This window comes from Castor canadensis, chromosome 13, assembly GCF_047511655.1.
Source record: "Castor canadensis chromosome 13, mCasCan1.hap1v2, whole genome shotgun sequence".
Lineage (NCBI taxonomy): Eukaryota > Metazoa > Chordata > Mammalia > Rodentia > Castoridae > Castor > Castor canadensis.
In genome coordinates, this window is record NC_133398.1 from 37,220,608 (window position 1) to 37,243,851 (window position 23,244).

Consider the following 23,244-nt stretch of genomic DNA (forward strand, 5'->3'; position numbering starts at 1 on the left):
AGGTTCAGGATGTATTAACCCAGGCAGGGTGAGAGCCACACCCACACCATGTGTGCAAAGGGGCGGCTATCAGAGCACAAATGTCATCGGTTCCTTGGCTGTCCAGAGAGGCCTTGCTGTCCCACGGGGACAGTCATGACTTTTCCTAGGAATCCATCACCCAAATCCCACCTGGACCAAGGGCAATGCCAGAAGAAATGCGCCAGAATTTCACCTTGCAGAGATGTGGAGGGTGACCAGGCTTGAGCAGCTACCCCATTAGGGTGACCAGTGCACTGTGAATGCACATGAACAGCTGCAGGGGTCTGGACAGATGTCCCCAAACAGGAAAGAGGTCCAACCACAGAAGCTGCAGCCTTGCAAGTTCATGACTGAGCTTTGCTCCCTGAGTATCCTCTGGATTATTGTCCTGCTCAGCTGACTCAACTGACATCTACCCAGAACAGGGCCTGGGCACAAACCTTCTGTATAATGTGACTGACTGACCACCATCCCAGGGCAATGGTTGTGTCTTCTCCTGGATTTTGGAAATGTCCTGCCACAAGACCTGGAGAAGCAGAAAAAGCTGTCTACAGAAAGGGAGAAGAACGAAGCAGGAATAAGAGGGTGGCACTAGAAGCAGAGCAGCTGCTGGTCCTCAGCCCTGATTTCCGGCTTACCTGCATCTCAGCCCCCATGCTCCAGCAGGTATCCTTGCATCCTTATCACGTGTGTTACTGCCTCCCGCTTTGTCAAGCTAACTCCAATTCACAGAAAATCCTGATAAGTGCCATTGTTCAGCTACAAGCCCCTAAGTAATTTTTAACCTCATCCATCAGGTTGGGATCATAAGATTCTTCATATGATCAAAGAAACCAAATTAAATCATTAGTGCAAGTGGAAGTGCTAACTACTGAACCATCCACATGGCAGGCTCCAACCAAGGTCTGTCTTGAGAGACCAAAGGCCTAGAGAGAAGATTCTAGAATCATTCACAGATAGATGGTTGAAACCCAGCATTGGATGAAAAATCAAGTTTTGTCCCTTGAAAGAGGACTAGAGCGTTGCATTTCTTCTAAAACCGAAGCCACAATACATCCCTGTGGCCTGGGCTCCTGGCCTGCAGCGCTAAGCAGTCTCCTGTCTGAGGAGATTTCTTCACTAGATCCCCATCCGTTCCCTGGCTCCCTCTCCCTAGAAGTTCCAAGCCACCCACCCTTTGCACTGCGCATTCAGCAGTGAAGCAACTGCAATCCTGGAGTCAGAGAGGGCCCTGGAGATTAGAGCCAATGAGTACATGTACACAAAACACACACACAGAGATACAACATATACCACAAACACACCACAAAACACACAGAGACACCACACACACACACACACACACAAAACACACACACACACAAAACACACACACACACACACAAAACACACAGATACCACACACACCACACAGCACACACAGAGACACTCCCCCCTCACACACAGACACCACATACCACGTACACACCATAAAACACACATAAACACCACACACACAGCACACACAGAGATACCATACACACACACCACATACAGCCACACGCGGACACTGCGTTACAAGCACATAACACACACACATTCTAGAAGCAATGTGGTGTAACTACATGTACCTGGACACAAGGTGGGATTTTCTCTGTCTCCATTTCAGCTGAGACCTCAAAGTCTGAGAATACTAGATGCCTAGTTTCCCTCCATTTCCACATTTGCAGGACAAACTAAGATATTATGAAACCAGAGTGGCTGGCATTAATGTTGAGCCTGTCCTGTGAATGAAAGGACACAGGGCTGGCAGGTTGGTGGAGTGCCAATGCAGGGGACCTGGGCAGCTGGCCACGCTGGTGGGAAGCTGATCCCCTTCCACCCCCGTCAGTGCTTGGTATTTTAAAGGCTGAAGAGGGGAAGAACTCCCTATTTTTAAATAAAATGCTTCGATATTATCCAAAATAAACATGTTTAGATGTGACAAGAAAAGAAGAAAGAAAAAAGTATATACAATGAGCACATAATAATAAATGGTTTGCCCTAAGAAGCAGTGCTTGGAAAACACTTCCGGCAATTTCTTATGTTTGAAATTTTTGCCACGAGTACATTTTAATTTTAGAAACAGAAAAAATATCCAAATATAGCATTCTAAAAAACAATTAAATAAAGCTACTGGAAGGACCAGTTCTTCACCCATCTCCTCCTCCTTCTCCATTTCTGCCTAACTAGCTGGGTAGGACTGCAGTCCCAAGTCCCCTCCTGCTGTGGAAGAGCTACAGCAGCAGAACTCTTCTTGTCTCTGGCTGCCCATCCCCAGGATGGGGCTCCAGCCCAGACAGGCAAAAGGTCCTGCTCAGGACCAGGGATCAGTCTGACACCGGCCTTGAATACTGAATCCCTCAGGTTAAGACTCTGCTACTGAACCAGCACACCCAGCCCGCTATGCTCCCAGCTTACGTCTGCATCTCTGCACTCCAGCGGCCTGTCCCTTCCTCCCTCTTCCCAGGCCTCTCATCCTCAGCTATGTGTAACTTACACCCCTTAACCTGAGGAAACTGAGGCCCACTGGAAAGAGAGAGTTGCCCAAGGAAAGAGAGAGTTGCTCATGGGCTCAGAAGCAGTCATAGCCAGATACCAGTGGTATATGCCTGTTATCCTAGCTACTCAGGAGGCAGAGATCAGGAGGATCAGGGTTCAAAACCAGCCTGGGCAAATAGTTCATGAGACCCTGTCTAGAAAAAAATCCATCACACACAGAAAAAAGGGGTGGGGGGGGCTGATGGAATGGTACAAGTGATACATGCCTGCCTAGCAAGCATGAGGCCCCGAGTTCAAACTCTGGTACCACCAAAAAACAACACCATCTTATTCTGTTCCTTTTTCCTATGTTACCCCAGTTCTTGACTGTTAAACCTTCAGGTTTCCCTTTATCCATACTTTTTTTGTGAAGCCATCAGTTACCTCCAGGCAGCCTTGGCTATTCCTTTTCTACATTGTAGCAATGATAACTATTTTTTTTCTCTGTTTGAGATAGAACCCCAGGTCTTGCAGTACTGTACCACTGAGGTACATCCGCACCTCTGCAGCAATTATTTGTAGCGGTATTACTGTTAATGAATTAGCCTGTGTCTCCAGACTGTGAACTTTAGCAAGTTATTAAACTCATTTTCTTAGTTATCAAGTGAAGAGAAAGTATGTTCTCTTCATACTGTTGCTGGAGTTGAATGATTATCATAACTGAATATTGAAAAAGTGGATGTAACCCCAGTACTGCAAAAAAAAAAAAAAAAGAAAGAAAGAAAGAAGAGAAAAAAAACTGGATGTAAGGTACTTAACACAGTGTTGCTCATGGTACAGATTTATAAATGACAATGATGATGAATGGATGACTAAGAGGAGAATGGCTGGCAGAGTGGCTTAAGTGATAGAGCACCTGCCTAACAAGTGTAAGGCCCTGAGTTCAAACCCCACTACTGCCCATCCCCCCCAAAAAAGGAGGAGGAAGAAGAGAAGGAGGAGGGCCAGGACCCAGATTTCCTAGTGCTTGAAACGAAATACCCTAAAGGCCACCACACACCTTAACAGATTTGCTTGCCTGCCTCACCATCACTGTGCTCATTAATGAGAGATTAGAATGTGTGACACACAAATCAGAAAACAAAAAAGGAAGTAACAGGCTTTAAACAGACAAGAAACTGGAAAGCAGGGTACGTGTAGCAGAAGCCAGTTTCTCAACTTCTCTAAGCCTGGCCTTGCTCATGTGAAACATGAACGCAAGTTCCCACCTCACAGCATTGGTGTGGGGGTTAATGGAAGGGTGGAATGCGGCAGGTGCATGGCACATGGTGGCCAGGTTAGTTCTCTACAACCAGCCACTCTGTCCCTAGCCCCTTGGAAGCTATTTTGAGTGGTATTCACCTGGACCCCCCTAGCAGCAATGTACCTATTTGCTCTTCTGCAAGGAAGTGGGTTTGGCTTTTTTCTGTCCAAGCAGCACTGGCTTCCCAGGGGAAATGAAGACCATCCTTCCTTCTCACTACGCCCTATGCAAACGTTGGCTTTCCCAAACAGGAAGCCTGGGGTCTCTATTCACAATGTAATCATCTCCTACAATCCCGCTTCTCCTTAACCTACAGCTTAACGGGTCACTCAGTTGAAGACCCCTGTGTAGGAAATCTGATGGCAGATCTCTGCGGCCCGGAGGGTCACCCTCCCAGATCTCAGGACTGAACCATCCAAGCCAGCACTAGGGTAGCCAGCTTCTTCCACAGCCTCTGCCCCGTGGTCATGCCCCTTCCTTTTGGCTCCTGGTCACACCCTTCCATCACCCAGGACCAACTCGGAGAAAAGGGATTGCCTCAAGAAGAATTGACGTGTCCTTGACACATGGCAGGACTGAACAATAGGAAACTGTTCTTAAGAAAACAGGGAAACTGTGGGTGTTGAGTTCTGAGCCTTTGTTCACTCAGTGATGATGATTATGGTGATCAAATAAAGACTATCAAGTTCATCTTTACCTTCTCAGATGTTTGGGGTCTGAGAGCTTTTCAACAGGCAGGGCCGCTCTCCTCAGGTGATAGAAGGGGCCAGGTAAGAAACCTGTGCCCTGGTGCTGGGAGGCAGGGAGTGGCAGCATTGTCTGTGACCTTTCCTGTTGGCTCTGCATCTGTTCCTCACCCACAGCTCCATCCTGTTCTCCAAATGGCCTCTGATCAACTTTAGATGACAATAAACAGGACAAACAAAAGGGCTTTGTGTCTTCTGAGAAGGGGGGTTTCAAAGTGTCATTTGGCAAAGATTTGATAATACTGTTGGGCTCAGAAAACAACCTTCTTAACAACATCTCTATAGAATTGCCTTTCTGACAAATCTGCATTCAGAACTTGGCTAATTAGCCCAAGAAGTTTAGCTTTTTTTGTATCTCAGCCTTCGACTGGCCTTCCTCACTAAACTTAATCATTTCTAGCTTTGAAAAAGTGGGAGATGTGTAACTCTTCACTTGAGTACTAAGAGGTCATCGTAGGGGTATAAATTGGCCTAATTTCAATATTGTTGAGTCTCAGGGAATGGGGAAGCCTGAGGAGAGGCAGAGAAATAGTGGAGTGGCTGGAAGGTGGAGCAGTCAGAACACATGCTACATTTATTGATTAAAGTAGCAGTGTTACATGAATGAGGCTTGTGGTGCCTCAGAACAGCTACAATAGTAATATCAAAGATCTCTGATCAGGTGGGTCTCAGTGGCTCATGCCTGTTACCCTACTTGGAAGACTGAGGTCAGAAGGATCACAGTTCCAGTGCAGACCCGGGGAAATAGTTCACCAGACCCCCATCTCCAAAATAACCAGAGCAAAATGGACTGGAGGTGTGGCTCAAGCGGTAGAGCGCCTGCTTTGCAAGTGCAAACCTCAGTCCCAGCCAGGTGCTGGTGGCTCACACCTGTAATCCTAGCTATTCAGAAGGCAGAGCTCAGGAAGATCGCAGTTCGAAGCCAGCCCAGGCGAACAGTTCTTGAGATCTTATGTTGAAAAACCCTTCACAGAAAGAGGGCTGGTGGAGTGGCTCATGGTGAAGGTCCTGAGTTCAAGCCCCCAGTACCGCAAAAAAAAAAGCTTTAGTTCCACCCATACCCCCCAAAAAGATCTCTGATCACCAAACAGCTATAATAATAATTAAAAAGTTTGAAATATGAAAATTACCAAAATGTGACAGAGACACGAAGTGAGCACACGAGAAATGGTGCCAACAAACTTGCTCAATGTAGATTGCCACAAACCTTCAATGTATAAAACACTCAATATCTGTGGAGTGCAAAGTACAATACAACAAGGCGTGCCTGTGTATGAAGTGCTCAGAACAGACAAATTCTCGGCAACAGAAGTGGGTTGTCAGTTGCCTCAGGCTACATGATGGGAGGAAGGTCAGAGGTGGGGCACATGGGAAGTGACTGCTATTGAGAATGAGTTTCTTTTGGTGATGACAAAATGTTCTAAAGTTCATTGTGAGGATTATGCCATTGAAGTGTGCACTTGAAGTGGGTGAATTGTGTGATATGTGACTTATATTCCAATAAATCTGTTATTTTGAACAGTTGGAAGGGCAGGCAAGAAAATGGTGACTATCATTCAGAAAATCAAGCTGTGCAGAAACTGCTGATGTCCTGTGCCTGCAGCACTGAAGGGGGTGATTTTGCAGGAGGACACCTATAACCTGGGACAAAAACCTTATTTCCAGGTCTGCTAAAGTCCGCTTCCCTGCCCACCGCTGCTGGAGTGCCAAAGAGGATCTCTCTTTGCTCTCATCCTCCAAATCTCAGACTCACTGTTCATAGGTGGACACTAACCTGTCCAGCTCCTGCGACACAGGGAGGCCACAGAAGGACACAGGAGTGGCCCTGAGAAGTCTGACAGTCAATCCAGCCCAGGAAGTGAAATCACCTCCTTATAAAAATGAGGAAATAGAACTCAAAAATGTTCAAGGTCATATAACTTTCCAGTGGTGCTGCCATCAGCCTAGGGCTTTCATTAGAGAGAAATTAACTATCTGTGTGAATTTTAGGGGGCAAGTCAAAGTGACTGTTAAGTTACTACTCTGACTTCTACCCAGAAAACAAATATACCCACCTCGATTTATGTAGTAAAGATCCTGGTGCTATAGATGGTGTTAGAGCTACCCAAACATTACACTTCAGATCAAAGAGATGCCTGCAATTTTGAAAGAAAAGCTCATTTCACAGGCTTAGTGGTTTTCAAAAAAAATCCTGTATACCGTGAACTGGTTTTCAAGAAAAATCCCATATACCGTGAACAGAAAAAGTGCAGCACAGGGCTTTGAACGCTGTGCTTCCTAGGAAGGTGCTCTATCATTTAAGCCATGCCTCAGCCCTTTTTTGCTTTAGTTATTTTTCAGGTAGGGTCTAGAATTTTTGCCTAGAGCCAGCCTCAGACCATAATCCTCTTGCTTACACCCTCCCTAGTAGCTGAGACCACAGTTAGGTGCCACCATGCCTAGCTTATTGACTAACATGGGGGTCTTGCTAACTTCCAGCTGGGCTCGAACCGCAGTCCTCCTGATCACCACTGTTAGAAATGCCATTCCCAAACGATGATCAAAGAAACACTCAGGGGTCGCTCAACAAGGCAAAAAAAAGTTTTACTTCTGCAGAAGGGTGCAGCCCCAGCCCATAGTCTGACAGGCGGGACATCCCTGGGGGGGTGTCCACCCAGCCCATATTCCTGACTCATGATTCCTTTTCCCTCACGAGAACTGGTCCACACTTGGGCTCACAATACTCACTGCTCTCTATTGTTTGGGGTATGGGCACGGTTTTCAGGCACGGTGACATTTTATAATTTAGTGAGAAAGTGACTACCCATGGTTTACAACTCAGTGAGAAAGTGATTTCTCAAGGTCCCCTGTGGATAGGGGAGGGTGGGAGCTGACATTTTACTCATTGTTTATAGAAAAGACAGGTCACGGTTTGAGATTAGGGCATCTGGCAGTAAACAGCTCTTTGTCTGACCCAAAGAAACTTGCAGGGTTCTTTCTTCTTGCAGGGTTCTTTCTTCTTGCAGGGTCAAGCAATGTTTCACAAAGCATGTAGGCAGCAATTCAAGGAGGTTAGCTGGCATCTACACAATGATAGTTAGACATTAACTCCTTTGACAGGAAAGATCTAACTTTAGTTGACTCTCACATCCACCTCCCAGGTAGCTGAGGTTACAGGCATGAGCCACTGTGACCACTCAAAAAAAATCTGATTTTTTTATTAGAATTTGTTTACTGAGAGCCAAGGCATCAGTTACCAATTCATCCATTTTTAATTTGTTCATTTATTCAGCAAATGTTCCTTAAACATCCCTTAAGGAGCTCCCTTTCGTGATGGAGACAGAAATATAAAAGGTAAATAAAATGTAAGGCAGAATGAACCAAGTGTGAGAACTCAGAAAGAGGCACTAGTAAAGAATAATAAGAGCATCCAAAAGGAATGATAATAACTAACTCTTTCTGGGCACTCACCATGTTCTAGATTCCTTCAAGTGCTTTATACCTAGCAGATTAATCTTTACAAAATCCCTATGATGTGAGCAGTAGTTTTCTCCCTACATTTATATCAGAAAACTCAGACACAGATGATTTAGTAAATGAAGAGGAGGGAGACGGGTCTTCTCTCTACCTTTCCTAGTTTTTAGTTGTGAGGGATCCCTGCAACAAAAGACAGATTAATCAAAGGAAAACAAACAAGTATAATAACATGTGTACCTCATGTATATATGGAAGATACCCAGAGAAATGAGTCAATCTTAAAGAGGTGGCTTTGGATTTAGGTGTAAAAACCATCATTCAATGAACAGAGAAAGAAAGGTGTGGGAAAGGGCAGTTAGGGGAGGCATCCAGGAAAGGAACAGTAAGCAAGAGGAAGTTCAAGGTGTGGATTTAAGTTGGTGCCACCTCTATGTGTAAGAGTTTCTAGTTATTTGGAGTTATCTTTCTCTTCCTGGTAGAGAAAGGAAGCCAACCTTACAAATGGAGATTTCTTCTGCAGATTATGTTTCCCTTACAAAAGAGTAATTTTGACTTTGCCGTCAAGAGCATCTCTAATGTGTGCAGTTTTAAAAAATAATTAGTTCAAAATAAATCCTTATGCCTAAAAGGCATATTTGGGGCATAATCTGATTTCCTAGTCACATCTTGGGGTGGAGCTGTCCTCCTACAGAAATTTGTCAAAGATCACAAAACTAACAAATGAATCCAGGCAGCCTGGCTACTTGTCTTACTGGAGTTGTTCAGGGGCAAGTGATGCTTAGCTTTATCCTCAGGGATCAGGGAGGCTTCGTGGAAGAGAGGTCATTTGGCGTGAAGCCCTGAAGGTGAAGTAAAAGAATGTTCTAGGTTGGAAGAGTAGACACAGAGACACAAAAAGAAATATTTGAGGATAAGCATTTAGCGTGGCAAGTGAAATGGGGTTTTCTGGTAAGTGGCCTGCACATTATTCTAAAGGCAGAAGGAAGTGAAGGAATTTTTCAGAGCAGGAAAGGACTGTATTATGACACCCTCTAGCCCTTTAATCAACAAATATTTACTTTATACCCAATACTGGGTGGTGGTAGAGGGGAACATTTCCTGCTATCAAAGAAGAACTACAAAGACACAGGACTAGAACACTTTTTGTACTTGTAGACAAGTTGAAAAACATGTTACAAGGGATGAACCAAGGTACTGCGTAATTGTTGAACAAATCATATGGTTTCATAAACTCAAGGTATAGTAACCTTTTTGGGGGGTGGGACTGGGTTGAGGGTTTGCAAGGGTGAAAAGTTGAGAGTTTGCTAGTGGAAGAAAAGTCTGGAAAGCCAGTTGGGGGAGTTTTTGGAGAGTCCTTAGTTAATGGATGGTTAGTCCTGGGCTGCCCAATGCAGGAATGTTTGTACAGGAAGAAACACAGTATATACAGAGTCCAGCACATCATGGCTTCTGGCAACTGAGGGACATCTTGGAGACCTTGTAGATGAAGAACTACCGTATTAGCAAAACTGCATTGACTTTCCTCATTGACTGTCCTTTTCTCAAATTCTCCTTTCAAAGAGTCTTAACATCTTACAGGTGCCCTTATTAATTAGTGGGTTGAATGAAATCTTTAATCCATGTTAATTTTATGTTTGCGTAGAAGTTATGTCTTTACATTTAAAAAAGATTTATTAGGTGGAGGTGTAGCTCAGTGGTACAGCACTTGACTAGCATTCATGAGGCCCTGGGTTCAATCTCCAGCACTGCAAATAATGAAAAAAAATATATATATATATACTCTAACACTGAGAATTCTTATAGATTTTCTAGTATCTAAGCTAACTAGAAGAAAGTAAATGCCAATATCTACAAATGTACCCAAAGTAGTTTCCAGAAACTCTAATTGTGGTGCTTGTAGGTAACTTTGAGAATTCTAAATGCTTTATGAGAAATTGTTTTTTAGAAAAGAAAAAACATTTACTATGTATATAACTACCTATTACTATGCCAGGTGATTACAAACATAATTTTTCCTAATCCTCAGGACATTTTGGAAATAGGGGCAATACTGAGGAGGGATGGCAACACCCATTTGCAGGTGGAAAATTACAGTAGTGGTTCATTAACCACCATGGTTAAAGGGCACACTCTAAATAAGGAATAAAACTCAATGAACAGGTGAGGGAAAGGACAGCCAGCAAGATTAAAGTCATAAACAAGAAAAACCAGTGCCAATGCTTGGGCGGGTCCTCTTAATTACCTGGATAGTGCTGGAAGGCTTCTTTAGATAGCCTGTTTCTTTAGCCCTCAGCTAACTGACTTTCCCACCCCCCTCACCCCCTATCCTACCACCCCCACGCCCCCACACCAGCTGTCTGCCGCCCTTCCTGAGCAAGACAGGAAGTTTAGAGTCTTCCTACCTCAAGACATGACGGCAATTCTCAAAGGCATGCACTCTACATGGTGGGAAGGCAGCACTGGTGACCAGAGGCTGACAGAATGAATCAGCCTCTTAGACACAGCAGGAAAATGGCTTCTTTGTAGGTCTGTGATGCTTCCTTTCTAAGCTACTAGCTCTGATGCAAAATGTCTTCATGCTAAAACTTAAAAGCTGGGTTATATTTTTCTCTATTCTTGTTTCTACACTATATATCATGAAAAATAAGTTTATCACTATAGCTGGGCATGGTGGTTCACGCCTATAATTCCAACTACTCAGGAGGATGAGGAAGGAGGACCACTTGAACCCAGGAATTCAAGGTCAGCCTGGACAACATAGCCAAGACCCAGACTCTAAATTAATTAATTAAGTTGATCCTTAGGAAAAAGAAAATCTGGAGGTAGCTTGAAATTGTTTAAGCTGTTTGTTTTGGTTTAGAGCCTACCAACGCTGATCTCCCTGGTCTACTCCCCTTTTCATCTTCTACCTGGTAGATACCTCCTTCCCTTGGACACCTTCTCTTATAAATGTAAGGACAGTTCATGGAGATCCTACACAGGAAAGACTTGCTCAGTTAGTCCACAAGTCTCTTCAGGCCTCATTTCTTCCTCTGGCTTCACAGTACTGACTTCAGTTCTCACTCCCCCTCCCCCCAACTACAGTATCTTCTCCTGTATCTTCTCTGTTTGGGCATATTTTATTTTATATTCTTTTCTTTTTTCCAGTACTGGGGATTGAACTCAGGGCCTTGTTTGTGCTAGGCAAGTGCTCTACCACTTGAGCTATGCCCCAGCCCTTTTGTTTGCATTTTGTTTTTGACATGGTGTCTTGCTGCTTTTTTGGCTAGGCTGTCATCAGTCTGATGATCCTCAGGAGTGTGTACCTTCTGAGTGGATGGAACTACAAGTGTGTATCAGTGCACTGGGCTGATCATGTTCTCATAAACATGTTCCCCATTCTCCCTGCATGTACAGACACACAGCCTAGACATGTGCCTCAATGTGTTCTGCAACTTAGTAAAGAGTCTCTGTAGTTATAGAATCAGAGGCTGAGAATTTCTGCCCAGTGTGCCAGAGCAGCCCCTCTGCTTCCTTCTATTACCAGGTTACATTCTGGCAGCCCACTCAAGTAGTGTGAGGGAACTGGGCCTCCTGCAGCCCTTGGGCACAGCTCTGGGAAAGTACTTTTTGCTTCTCTGCTGGTCGCCTGTTTGCTGAGTGGAACTCAGCTGAGACCAGGACTTTGTGGCAGTTGCAGTCAGGATGGGCTGGTGTTTGAAGCAACTTTTGCTACTGCCTGATACAAAGCAGCACCTGTAAGGCTCCAGGTGTCCACAGACAGCACTGGAGAGCAGGGTTACCCTGAGGTAGCAGCAGTGCCTGCTCATCTGTGCTTTTCAGCCCTTTCTGTTCCCTCCGGCACCTGGGGCATTCTGACAGTCCTGCTGCCTTTACTTTCTTCTCACGCAGCCCCAGTCTCCTTGTCCACAGGACTACTGTGACAGCCTCTGGTTGAAAACCCCAGCAGCCTATAGCCAGCTGACTAAGTCTGCTTCCTGTCAGTAGGAAGCAATGTGGCTGGTCTGGTGTGTCTCCTCTACAAATCTCTTTGTTCTCCACTGGCTCCATGGGTCACACTTCCTTCTGAAACCCCAGCGGTACCCACAGAACTTCCCTGAAGCCTTGTCATGAGGCTTTCCACTTGCCTGGTTTGAGTTCTGGGCTCTGAGAGGGAGCGAAAGTGAACCCACACTGCTGCCTTTCTCGGGAAGGTGGGAGGTGGACTGTGCTGCAGGCAGAGGATGGCACACATGGGCTGCTCCCAGACAGGGGAAGGCAAAAGGAGAGGGGAAGAGAGGCCAGAGGACCTAGCCCTGTGGTACCCTGAAAAGCATGGGCAAGGGGAAGGTGAGTCAGGAAAAGCCTTGGAAAGTATAGTGCAAGGCCACCAGGTGCCAGACCCTGAGGGGTCGAGGCCATGAGAGGTCACTGATGACTTAGGACAATAGTGTCTGAGGGTGGTGGGGTCTGAACACTAATTGGAAAAATTTAAGGAATGGCAGCTGACAAGTGGAGAGCCTGTGGGAAGCCTGCTTTCACAGTGTTGTGAAAGAAAGGAAAGAGGTAACTCAGACCGGGGCACAGGGACAAGTAAAGTGCGGGATGGTAGAGAAAACTGGCTTGGCTTGTTTTTGTCTTTGCCATGGAGGAATATGTTGATATGCAGAACAGACTGAAAATGTAGAAGACAAAGGAAGCAATTGACAGAGCCAAGTCCCAGTGACAAAGGAGGCTTGTAAAAATCACACTGAAGGTGAGGTGTCATTTGAAGCATAGTGTGACATTTCAGGGGGCATTGAGTAGGAAATCCCAGCTTAGCTTAGAGGTGGCATCTCCTTAACTCCTATCTCCAAATCCTGGGATCTTATCTTAGGAGCCTGGACTTCAAGGCAGTGTTGTGGAAAGGAAGGAAGTCTATAGGGAATGAAAAAAGAGCGACAGTCCCTGCAGGCTCTGAGTTAATGTACTCCTGTAGCTCCTAGGAAAGAGGTCTTGAAAGGAAAGAAAGATAAAACATGTACACACATAAGTGTGCACACATGCTGGCCAAACCCACAGAGCAGGCTTTTATTTTTCAGTCACCTATAAGGAAGTATTAGATGAACAAGTAAGAATAAGACGCCCTGGCCCTAAAAGAGGTCACTCTACTTTAACTTCCCTGCTCCCACTGCTTAAGGCAAATGAAGAATAGAAGGAAGATTCCAACAAGGCCTAGGATTTGGTGCACCCCATCTTGGCTCCTTGGTAAATGCTATTGGAACTTTCTCAGATACCCTTCTTCTCAGTTGTTACGAGCACAGGGATCCAGGATCAGCATGGGTGCTACGGAGCTTAGAACAAGGCAAGTGTGGTGCCACCCACTAATAGTGCCAGCACTCAGGAGGCAGATGCAAGAGGATCATGAGTTTGAGGCCAGTCTGAGATACATAGCAAAAGTTGTCTCAAGAAACAAAACAAAAAAGAGCTTAGAACTGTGCCAGGCTGTTGTAACATAGCAGCTACATATCTGCTGAATATGACTATTGTCATATATGTATTAGAAAATTGTGTTTGACTAAACTGTTAATCCCAGCAAGAACATAATGATATTCTATTTCTTCAATGAGTAACTAAATGTTTCTACTGTGCATTGGAAAAATATAATTGGCATGTAAGATCTATGCTGGGCAGGCATTCTACTGCTTGAAGTTTTATTACAGGGTAAAGTGTACACTCAAAGACTGCAGGTTTCCCAAGAGAGAGTCACATCCCCGGGATCTTGGGTAGCTTCTTGTGGGCAAACTTAGTGGAGGAAAGGGTACTCATGAGCTAAGGTGGGGAAAAGGCAGGGAATTTCAGGAATGGGTCAATATTTTCCCAGCATGGGGTTTACTCCACTTTTCTTTTGGTCCTTTTATGGGGTTTTGGGATGTATATGATGGGAGCAGGTAATTTTGCAAGGCTAATGATATGAAGCTGTCATTATAATGAAGCAAAGGACACTTAGTGGTCTTCTTGGTCCACCATGTTGGTCCCAGCCGGTTTTGGGTGGCCTTGTTTGAGAGGTCAGTCACATGATGTCTGGCTGTGATCCAGCTCTGTCATTGCATTAACCTCTAGCCACCTGCAGTTAGCTTCTTCCTCCATCCCCATGCCTATCTAGCCTGCTTCACAATTGAGATGGAGCAGGCAGGCAGACAGGGACAATATAGCAAAAGGGCCAGAGAACAGGTGCAGCACTGTATCCATTACAGCTGTATCCTGTATACTGGAGTAACAGCTGACCATGGTAGAGAACTTCTTGGTACAGTGGCCAGCAGTCCCCCAACATGGACTTTTCCTACTCTAAAGGTTATATAGAAACTTCATCTATATCTCATGATAGTTTTTTTTGGTATAGTTTGTTTGTTTTTGCAGTTTCACGTACCAACTTCCTCTCAAATTACCATCTTGGCTCTGAGGGCACTTTATTAGGTAAAAATTACTTTCCATTCTCTGGTTCTTGGATAAGCCTTCCTATTTCTTAGAAACATCACAATTATGTACCTATCTTTAGCATAAGCCGTAAAGTGCCTAAGACCCAGAGTTTGGGGCACACCCTTGATTCCCTTGAAGGGTATACTTCCACATTTGCTTTAATAAATATTACTCTATTAAAACTCCCTGTGTTTCTGACCCTGAATTCTTTCTTTGGCAAGACCAAGAACCTGTCATTCATCTCTGCTGATACAATCATTTATGACACTTTACTTTGGGAACTAACATTGGAAGATATTTTTACACTTATCCACCTATTTGAGGAAAAGCCTAAATTTTAACAATTTTCCCTTCCCATGGAGACTCTTACTATTCAAAGTATGGTCCATGGACCAGCAATAGGGTGACCAACCATTTAAGTTTTCCTAGAGTTTGGACATTTCCAGGGACAAGGGACTTTGAATGCTAAAACCTGGGTAGTCCTGGAATGAGCTGGTCATCCTAAGCAACAGCACCTGGAAGCTCATTAGCGTGGAGACCTCTGGGCCTCATCCCAGGTCTGTTGAACCAGAATCTGCACCTAAACAAGACTATGTTCACAATCATGTCTGAAAAGCATTTCTCTAGAATGGATACTGGTGAGTTGAATGGTCCTCTGTATTGGTCAGGACTCTTCAATGAAATAAAAGGATATGATTTATTTATAATAAAATACAATAATGTGTATCTTTATGTGTATATATGTCTCTTTTATATGTATATCTATTATCTATAGCTATCTACACACACATACACATAAACACACATAAAGAGATTTAAGGAATTATTTCACACAGTGATGGAGACTTGGTGAGTTCAAAACCCGATGGGGGAAGATGATAGCTAGAGGCTCAGGAAAGAGTTATGGTTCAAGTTCAAAGGCAATTAGGCTGGAGACCCAGGAAAAGTCAATACTGCAGATGAAGTATGAAGGCAGTCTACTGACAGAATTACGTCTTGCTCGGAGGAGGTCAACTGATTGGATGAGGCCCACCCACATTATGGAGTACTTGAAGTACATCAATTTAAATGTAAGTCTCACCCAAACACTCTCACACACACACACACAAATCCAGAATAATGTTCAACCAAATACCTGGGTATGATGGCCTAGCCAAACTGACACATAAAGCTACCATACCCACCAAAAGATAGATCCACATCAAATCCCAAAATCTGTGAGAGTCTTTGCAAATGTGATAAAGTATCTTGAAATGAGGAAAATATCTTCAATTATCCAAGAAGGCCGTAAATCCTTATAGGAGCTAGCCAGTAGAGGAGAAAGCCACGAGAATACAGAGACTGGAGTAATAGCATCACAAACCAAGTAAGCCAAGGAAGGCCTACTACCACCAGAGCTAGAAGAGCCAAGGAGGGTATCTTCCCTAGTGCCTACACAGGACATATGGATCTGATGACACTTTGATTTTAGATTTCTGGTGTCAGAGCTGTGAGGAAATAAATAACTGTTGGTTTAAGGTAGCAGCTGGTGTAATTTATAATGGAAGCCATGGGAAACTAAAACAACTGGGAAATGGCAAGAGGCTTATCTGCCTCACTTCTCTACTGGGGCCACTTTACCACGCCAGGTGCTTATGCGCTCTCTCTCTCTCTCTCTCTCTCTCTCTCTCTCTCTCACACACACACACACACACACACACACACGCACGCACGCACGCACGCACGCACTGCGCGTAGGAGGGAAAAGCAGGAACCGTCACCTCTCCCTCAGGTCCCTTCACCTCTAGTCTCCCCTCAGCTCCTGCTCTGCCAAAGCCACTCAGCTCTGCTTCCCCATTGCCAGCCTGCGTCTCTCACCAGCCAGCACCCCAATCCTGTATGCCTCACTGCTCAGGCTGCTGATCCTGATTCTTTCTTTGAGGCCTAGGAGGCCTTAATCCTGCTTAGCCCTGCACCCACCCACTGTCACTGCCTCTCAAGTCAGCAAGCATTTATTGTGTGCCTATTTCAAATCAGTACTTTTTGCAGTGCTGGGGGCACCAGTGAACTCCAGGATTTCACTGTCTGCTCAGTGACCTCCTATTGGCTCACCTCTCTGAAAACATGGTCTGTGGCCACTGGTGTCCAGGAATCTGCTTAGCAATGGCTCCTCTGTCTCTCAGGGTGCAAGGACTCTTCTGCAGAAGATAATGTACCAAAACCAAAGCCTCTTTCAAATGTGCAGCTTCTTTTGTTGATCTTTGCTGTAGAAGAAACTTTATGCCTAATGAAAGCAAGGCAGGAGCTGAATCTGACACGTGGAGTTACAAAGGTTATTTCATTAAAGGTATAGATCTTATGGCCTAGTCTTATGTATAATAAAAACAAGATAAGGAACAATGAAGTTATATTTTTCTAATGTACAATAGTTGGAATTTACATAAACATTTGAACTCTATTACTAGAAAAATATGAGGTTAGCTCTGATTTCAAATCCTGTATCTTAAAAAAATTATACTGTAGCAGGGTATGGGTGGCTCATGCCTATAATCCTAGCTACTTGGGAGGATGGTGGTATGAGGCCAGTCCAGGCAAATAGTTTGTGTGACTCCAGCTCCAAAATAACCAGAACAACATAGACTGGAGGTGTGACTCAAGTGGTACAGCACCTGCTCTACAAGTGCGAAGCCCTGAGTTCAAAATCCACTCCCACCCCCCAAAAATTATGTAAAACCTATTTCAGTAATCAAGATATCAGTATATATTTATATTTATCATAATATATGCTATGTGGTAAGTGTAGGTAGGAGGACCACAGTCTGAGGCCAGCCCCAGGCAAAAAGCATGAGACTATTCAAAAACTAAAACAATTAACTAAAGTAAAGAAGGGCTGGGAGCATGGCTCAAGTGGTGAAGTGCCTGTATTGCAAGTATGAGGCCTTGAGTTCAAACACCAGCACTGCCAAAAAAATTGTTTTAATTGAACCATCTTGATAATTGAGATGAACATCACTTGGTGCTAAGCTGTTATCATACATTGCTGGATTTTACTTACTGATATTTTCTTTGGGATCCTTTAAATCTATTTCATACATGGTTTGTGCCAGCCTGTGTCAGTAAAATAAAATCTGCTAGCTTGCATGTCTACAAACCTTCCTGTGTTATTCATTACCATCTAAAAAAAGCAATAAAAAGGAACATCTTCTTACAAGTGGATTACTTTCTGTTTTATTGGGATAGGGTGTGACTAATGTAGTCCAGGCTGGCCTTGAACTCACAATTTCCATGGTTCAGCCTCCTGAGTGCTAGGATTGTAGATGTGAGCATTACCATACCAGCAAGGTAGATTACATTTTTAAAATTATTTATTTTTAGCATTCGTTAATAGAACAAGGGTGTTTCATGTGAAAACTTCACATACACATGCAGTGTATTTTGAGCATGTTTGCCCCTCCATTTTAAAAACAATATTTGGTGAGTTTTTGATACTTTTTAATTACAGATTTCTTTAAGTGGAATATAGATGTTTATGATAGGTAAATGTGCACATGAGCATCTGTCAGAGAAATGGAGAACTGTATTTGTTTCTTAATTATTTGTAACCAAATTTTAATTCCAAGGAGAATCATATTTGATAACAAGTCAATTGCCAGCCAGTACCCTCACAGCTTTGAGGGTCCCTGGCACCAAAACCACAAGGTATATCCTTTATAAAGTGTGGTACATTTTCTGTCCTAATGTAGCTGAGATAAAATGCAACAACATAGACTTCCTCCAATCTCATGAAACTAAAGTTTCTAAATATTGTGAAGTATATGGTTATTAAGGAATCCTAGAAAAAAGTCCTTCAGTTTTAATGTCTTTATTTTCTTTGCTCAAAGTAGCATGCATATCAATAAATGTTATCAATGTACCTATGTATGAACACAATGTGAAAAAGATGATTGAGATTATGACTATACATTTTAGGGTTATTATTCAGAAACTCAGAAGAAAAGCTAGTGGAAAATAAAACCACTTGGTAGAATGGCAAGTGAAGAACAGGGAAGTGACACTCCAGGTGCCAGCTGTCCTCCCACTGTCCAGGAATACAGGAAGAACTCAGAGCCACGTCTGTTTCAGAGAGGCGGGGCTTGAGCCTTCATTTGGAATTCAGATGCTTATTAATGAGGGCTGTGTGGAAGCTAACCCAAGAGAACAGACAGCTGCTGTGCACAGTAATTCAGACCACATCGGGGACCAAGGCTTGTGCTACAGGATGGAGAGCAGTGTGTACCCTCTCCGGGAATCCTGCGGTCTAGGACCTCATGTAAGTACTGTAGCAATTTCACAAAGCTTTACTATGGACACTGCTGTCAGGAAAAAGGGGAATTACTGGTAGAAGAAGAAAGCTTTGGTTTTAAGTCTATTACATCACTTTAAATTTTTTTTTTTAAACTGCTAACTCAAGTTAGTCGCTCTCCAGTTCCTATTTGTTTCTCGGTTATTGAGCTGAAACCCGTGGTCTCTGTATTTCCATACTGGATGCTGAAAACAAACTCCTTCAGATTCTCAATGCTTTCGTGAGATAACACGGTTTGCTGTTACTTTTTCAATTCTCTGCTTCATAAACCCAGTTCATTTCCAAAAGGTATGATACTTGCTGCAGCTGTTTTAATTTTTCATAGCATGTAGAGCTGCCTAGTTGTACCTCTTTTCCCCCCAGTTAATTAACTGATCACCTGGATACCAAAATGAAAGGAAATTAACATGTTTATCAGTATATAAATGGGTCACACAGTCTATTATATTATAATGTAGTGAGACTGTCGAAAGAAAGAAAGAAAGAAAGAGAGGGGGAAAGAAAAGAGAAAGAGAGAAAGAACCATTTCATGTTTCATTTGTCTGCCTGCGTTTGGTGGCATCTGTCACCAGCTTGAAGCTCTCTACATGACTTTCAGGTTACCTTCTAAGGTACTCTCCCACTTAATAATCCAGTTATATTTTCCTGTATTCCTTAGCAAAAACAGTTCTCCTGTCAGGCTGTTCTCCCGTGTAGGTTGTTCTCATTCTCATTTTATTAACTTCAATCACAGGATGTTCTCTTCCAGGAAAATTCTCTTTAAAAAGTAAATTGAGCTGGTCACTGGTGGCTCACACCTATAATCCTAGATACTCAGGAGGCAGCGATCAGGATGCAAATAGTTTGCAAGACCCTATCTCAAAAAATCCTATCACAAAAATGGGCTGGTGGAGTGCCTCAAGGTGTAGTTTAAGCCCTAGTACAGCAAAAAAAAAAAAAAAAAAAAAAGTCAAACTGATAGGATTTCACGGCATACTGAATGTGAAAAACAGGACAGGATTTCACGGCATACTGAATGTGAAAAACAGGACAGGATTTCACGGCATACTGAATGTGAAAAACAGGACAGTGGGAAGTCAAAGATGCCTCCTGGGTGGATGGTACTGCTACTCACTGAGAGTAAGAATGGAGAAGCCCACATTTATGAGAAAGAAGAAAACTTAATTTTGGCCAAGTTGATTTGAAGTGTCTATGGGACACAGCCAAATAAAGTTGTCCTATAAACAGTTGGTAATTGGGTTTGGACTGGGCTAGAGATTCAGATTTAGGAATAATTTTAAATGATTGTTAATTTATGCAAGTGAATGAGATCAAGCTGGCTGAATACTAAAATGAAATGTAAGGAAGGCTAAATACATAATCCTAAGACAGAATAACTACATGTAGAGATTTTAGGAGGTACAGCAACCAGAAATGTTAGAGTTAGACAGGAAATCAGGTGTCCTGGAAGCCCAGGAAGCGGAACATTTCAAAAACGATGCAGGGTGATGCAAGTAACCAACAGTGTAAAGACAAGAAAAGGTTTTGTGAAGGGAAGCTAAAGGGCAGAAAAGATAGTGCTTGGGCACTTGGAAAAAGTGACTTGGAAAAGGGGAAATGGGAACATGGCCAGGAAAGCACCACTGAACTTTTAAAATAAAGTATAGTAGGCTAAAGTCCTTGGGTTTCCACATTTAATAATGTTTGAGAATCTAATTGTCTAAGACTTAGACAACAGGATATGTAAGATACAGATGTCCCTTGCTATCCATGGAAGATTGTTCCCAGGACCTGTCAAGGACAGCAAATGCTGTGGATGATCAAGTCCTTTATGTAAAATGTCATAGTAGTTGGGTAGGAGGGTATACCATGCTATTCAGCTACTTAAGAGGCAGAGACAGGAGGATCAAGCTTAAGACCAGCCTGGGCAAAGGTACCAGTGAGACCCTATCTCAAAAACAAAATAAAAACAAACTGGCTAGGGGCATGACTCAAGTAGAGTGCTTGCCCAACATCTGCAGGGTCCTGGGTTCAGTCCCCAGCACACAATATTTGCAAATAACCTTTACACATCCTTCTATAAACCTTAAATCGTCTCTTCATTACTTACAATGCTTAATATAATGTAAGTGCTAGGTAAGTACTTCTCATACTTTTAGGGAATAATGACAAGACAAAAAGCCTGTACATTTCAGTACAGACACATTTTTCTCCCTGAATATTTCCACCTATAGTTGTTTGAATCTATGGATGTAAAACCTGCAGGAACAGAAGGCTGACAATACAAGAAGAGTTCTGAATTGACAAGAAGTATCACAAATTCAGATTTAGAGACAGAAAAATCCAGTGAAATGGCTATGGTAAGAAAGAGTTGGGTGCCTTAGGTTAGGAGTGAGCACTGAGTCCTGTAGGTGCTGCAAATTTAATATATCCAGAATTAGGGCTCACATCTTCTCATCTATTCACACACTTATCCCCAAATCTGCTTCTCTTCTATTTCAGATAACTGCATTCATTGCCAGTCACCCAGTGCTTGAAATAAAAATCTGTCATGTCTTTTATCATTATCCCTTCCCCATCATCTTGGCCCTCAAGTCCTATCAACTCTTCACATTCTTTTGATTCCAGTCTCATGATTCTTTTCCTTCCTTTCTTCCTTTCTCCCTTCCTCTCTCCCTCCCTCCCTTTCCTTCCTCCCTCCCTCCCTTTCCTCCCTCCCTCTTTCCTTCCTCCTTCCCTTTCCTTCTGCCCTCAAGTGCTAACCACTCTTCTCATTCTTTTGATTCTAGTCTCATGATTCTTTTCCTTCCTTCCTCCCTCCCTCCCTTTCCTCCCTCCCTTGCCTCCCTCCCTCTTTCTTTCCTCTCTTTCATTCCTTCCTCCCTTTCTCCCTCCCTCCCTTCCTCTCTTCCTCCTTTCCTTCCCTTCCTCCTTCCCTCCTTTTCTTCCCTTCCTTGCCTTCCTCCCTCCATTTCCTCCCTCCCTTCCCTTCCTCCTTCTCTTTCCTTCCTTCCTTCCTCCTTCTCTTTCCTTCCTTCCTTCCTCCTTCTCTTTCCTTCCTTCCTTCCTCCTTCTCTTTCCTTCCTTCCTTCCTCCCTCCCTCCCTTCCTTCCTTCTTTCTTCTGGTTTACTTTTTTGGGGGCAGTACTAGTGATTAAACTCAGAGCCTTGTGCTTGCTAGATAAATGCTCTACCACTTGAGCCACACCTCCAGCCCTTTTGCTATTACTTTGTTTCTCAGATAGGGTCTCTCACTTTTACCCTGACCAGCCTCAGACCAAAATCCTCCTACCTTAACCTCCAAGATGCTGGGATCACAGGCATGTTTCACCATGCCCAGCTTGTTTTTGAGGCAGGGTCTCACTATCTTTCATAGGCTGGCCTTGAACCATGACCCCCTATCTCTGCCTCCAGAGTACCTGGGATTACAAGTAGGCACCACCATACCTTGTCCTCATGATTCTCTTAATTTCCACTACTATCACTTTAACTCAGGTCCTAAAATACTATTCCTAACTGGTATCCCTTTATTAATCCTTCTTCCTCTTCCCAATCTATTGCCCATAATTCTAATTAAGCAAATCTGATCACAACAGTTCCCTGATCTTAAAAAGAAAGAAAAAACCTCTCAATAATAGGAGAAAATTTGGTCTCCTTGGCATGACATCATACAGGGTCCTTGTTGACTTTGCTTCACCGCAGATCTTAGCCATATCTTCTGTTACTTTCTACCTCCACATGTCTTATAACACCACTAAAATTTCTTTGTGTTTCAATTTAACATGTTCTTCATACATGATTCATTATGCAGTCTGAGCAACAGCACTGTACAACTAAGATCATAAGCCTATATGGTGGAAGAGTGTTATGGGGGAAACAATACTCGTAAATGGGCCAACCATAGAGAACAGAGATGGCAAGGAACTTTGGTAAATGACACGATCCTCCTTTGACTCAATGTTTATTGGCTGTTTCTTACATAGGCATGATACAAGGAACTATTACAAAGACAAACATACCAGGGTTACTTCATGAATTTATAACTTGATTAAAGAAATAGGTCATATACAGTGAGGTAACTAATATGACGGGTTTTTTTTCAGGTTTCTCATAATACACCAGATGTATAACTTTACAGTCACAAATACATACATTCAAAGAAACCAGAGAATAGTAAGTATGAAATGAATAGTTGAGCCAATTGCTACAGGAACTCAGAGAAGGGATTATTTTGGGATAGAGAGTTCAGATTAGGTTTCAGAAGCCCAAGTATGGTGTAAAAAGCAAAGACTAGGAGCACCTTCTAACATGGGGAATGACACAAACAAAGGTAGACAAGGAAGTGTTCATGACCAAAGGATATGTATAAGATCAGCAAGAGGTTGGGACCTTCAGCGCCAAACTTGATAGGCTAGGCATACCTCATCCAGCAGGGAGTGGGAGCCACTGAAGTTTCTGTTAAGCAAAGAAATAACTTGATG

At 43.4% G+C, this 23,244-nt stretch overlaps 1 protein-coding gene across 2 annotated transcripts in view; it reads left to right on the plus strand.

The window, feature by feature from the left end:
• Nucleotides 1-18,604: 18,604 nt before the first annotated feature.
• Gne (glucosamine (UDP-N-acetyl)-2-epimerase/N-acetylmannosamine kinase) overlaps nt 18,605-23,244 on the plus strand; it is a 53,703-nt gene continuing 49,063 nt past the window's right edge. Inside the window, exon 1 of one of the 2 annotated variants that reach the window (XM_074051466.1) lies at nt 18,605-18,751. In XM_074051466.1, the coding sequence (XP_073907567.1) occupies nt 18,701-18,751 (51 nt within the window). In that variant the 5' untranslated portion in view covers nt 18,605-18,700. The remainder of the gene's footprint in view (nt 18,752-23,244) is intronic. The other variant, XM_074051467.1, reaches the window with a different exon arrangement.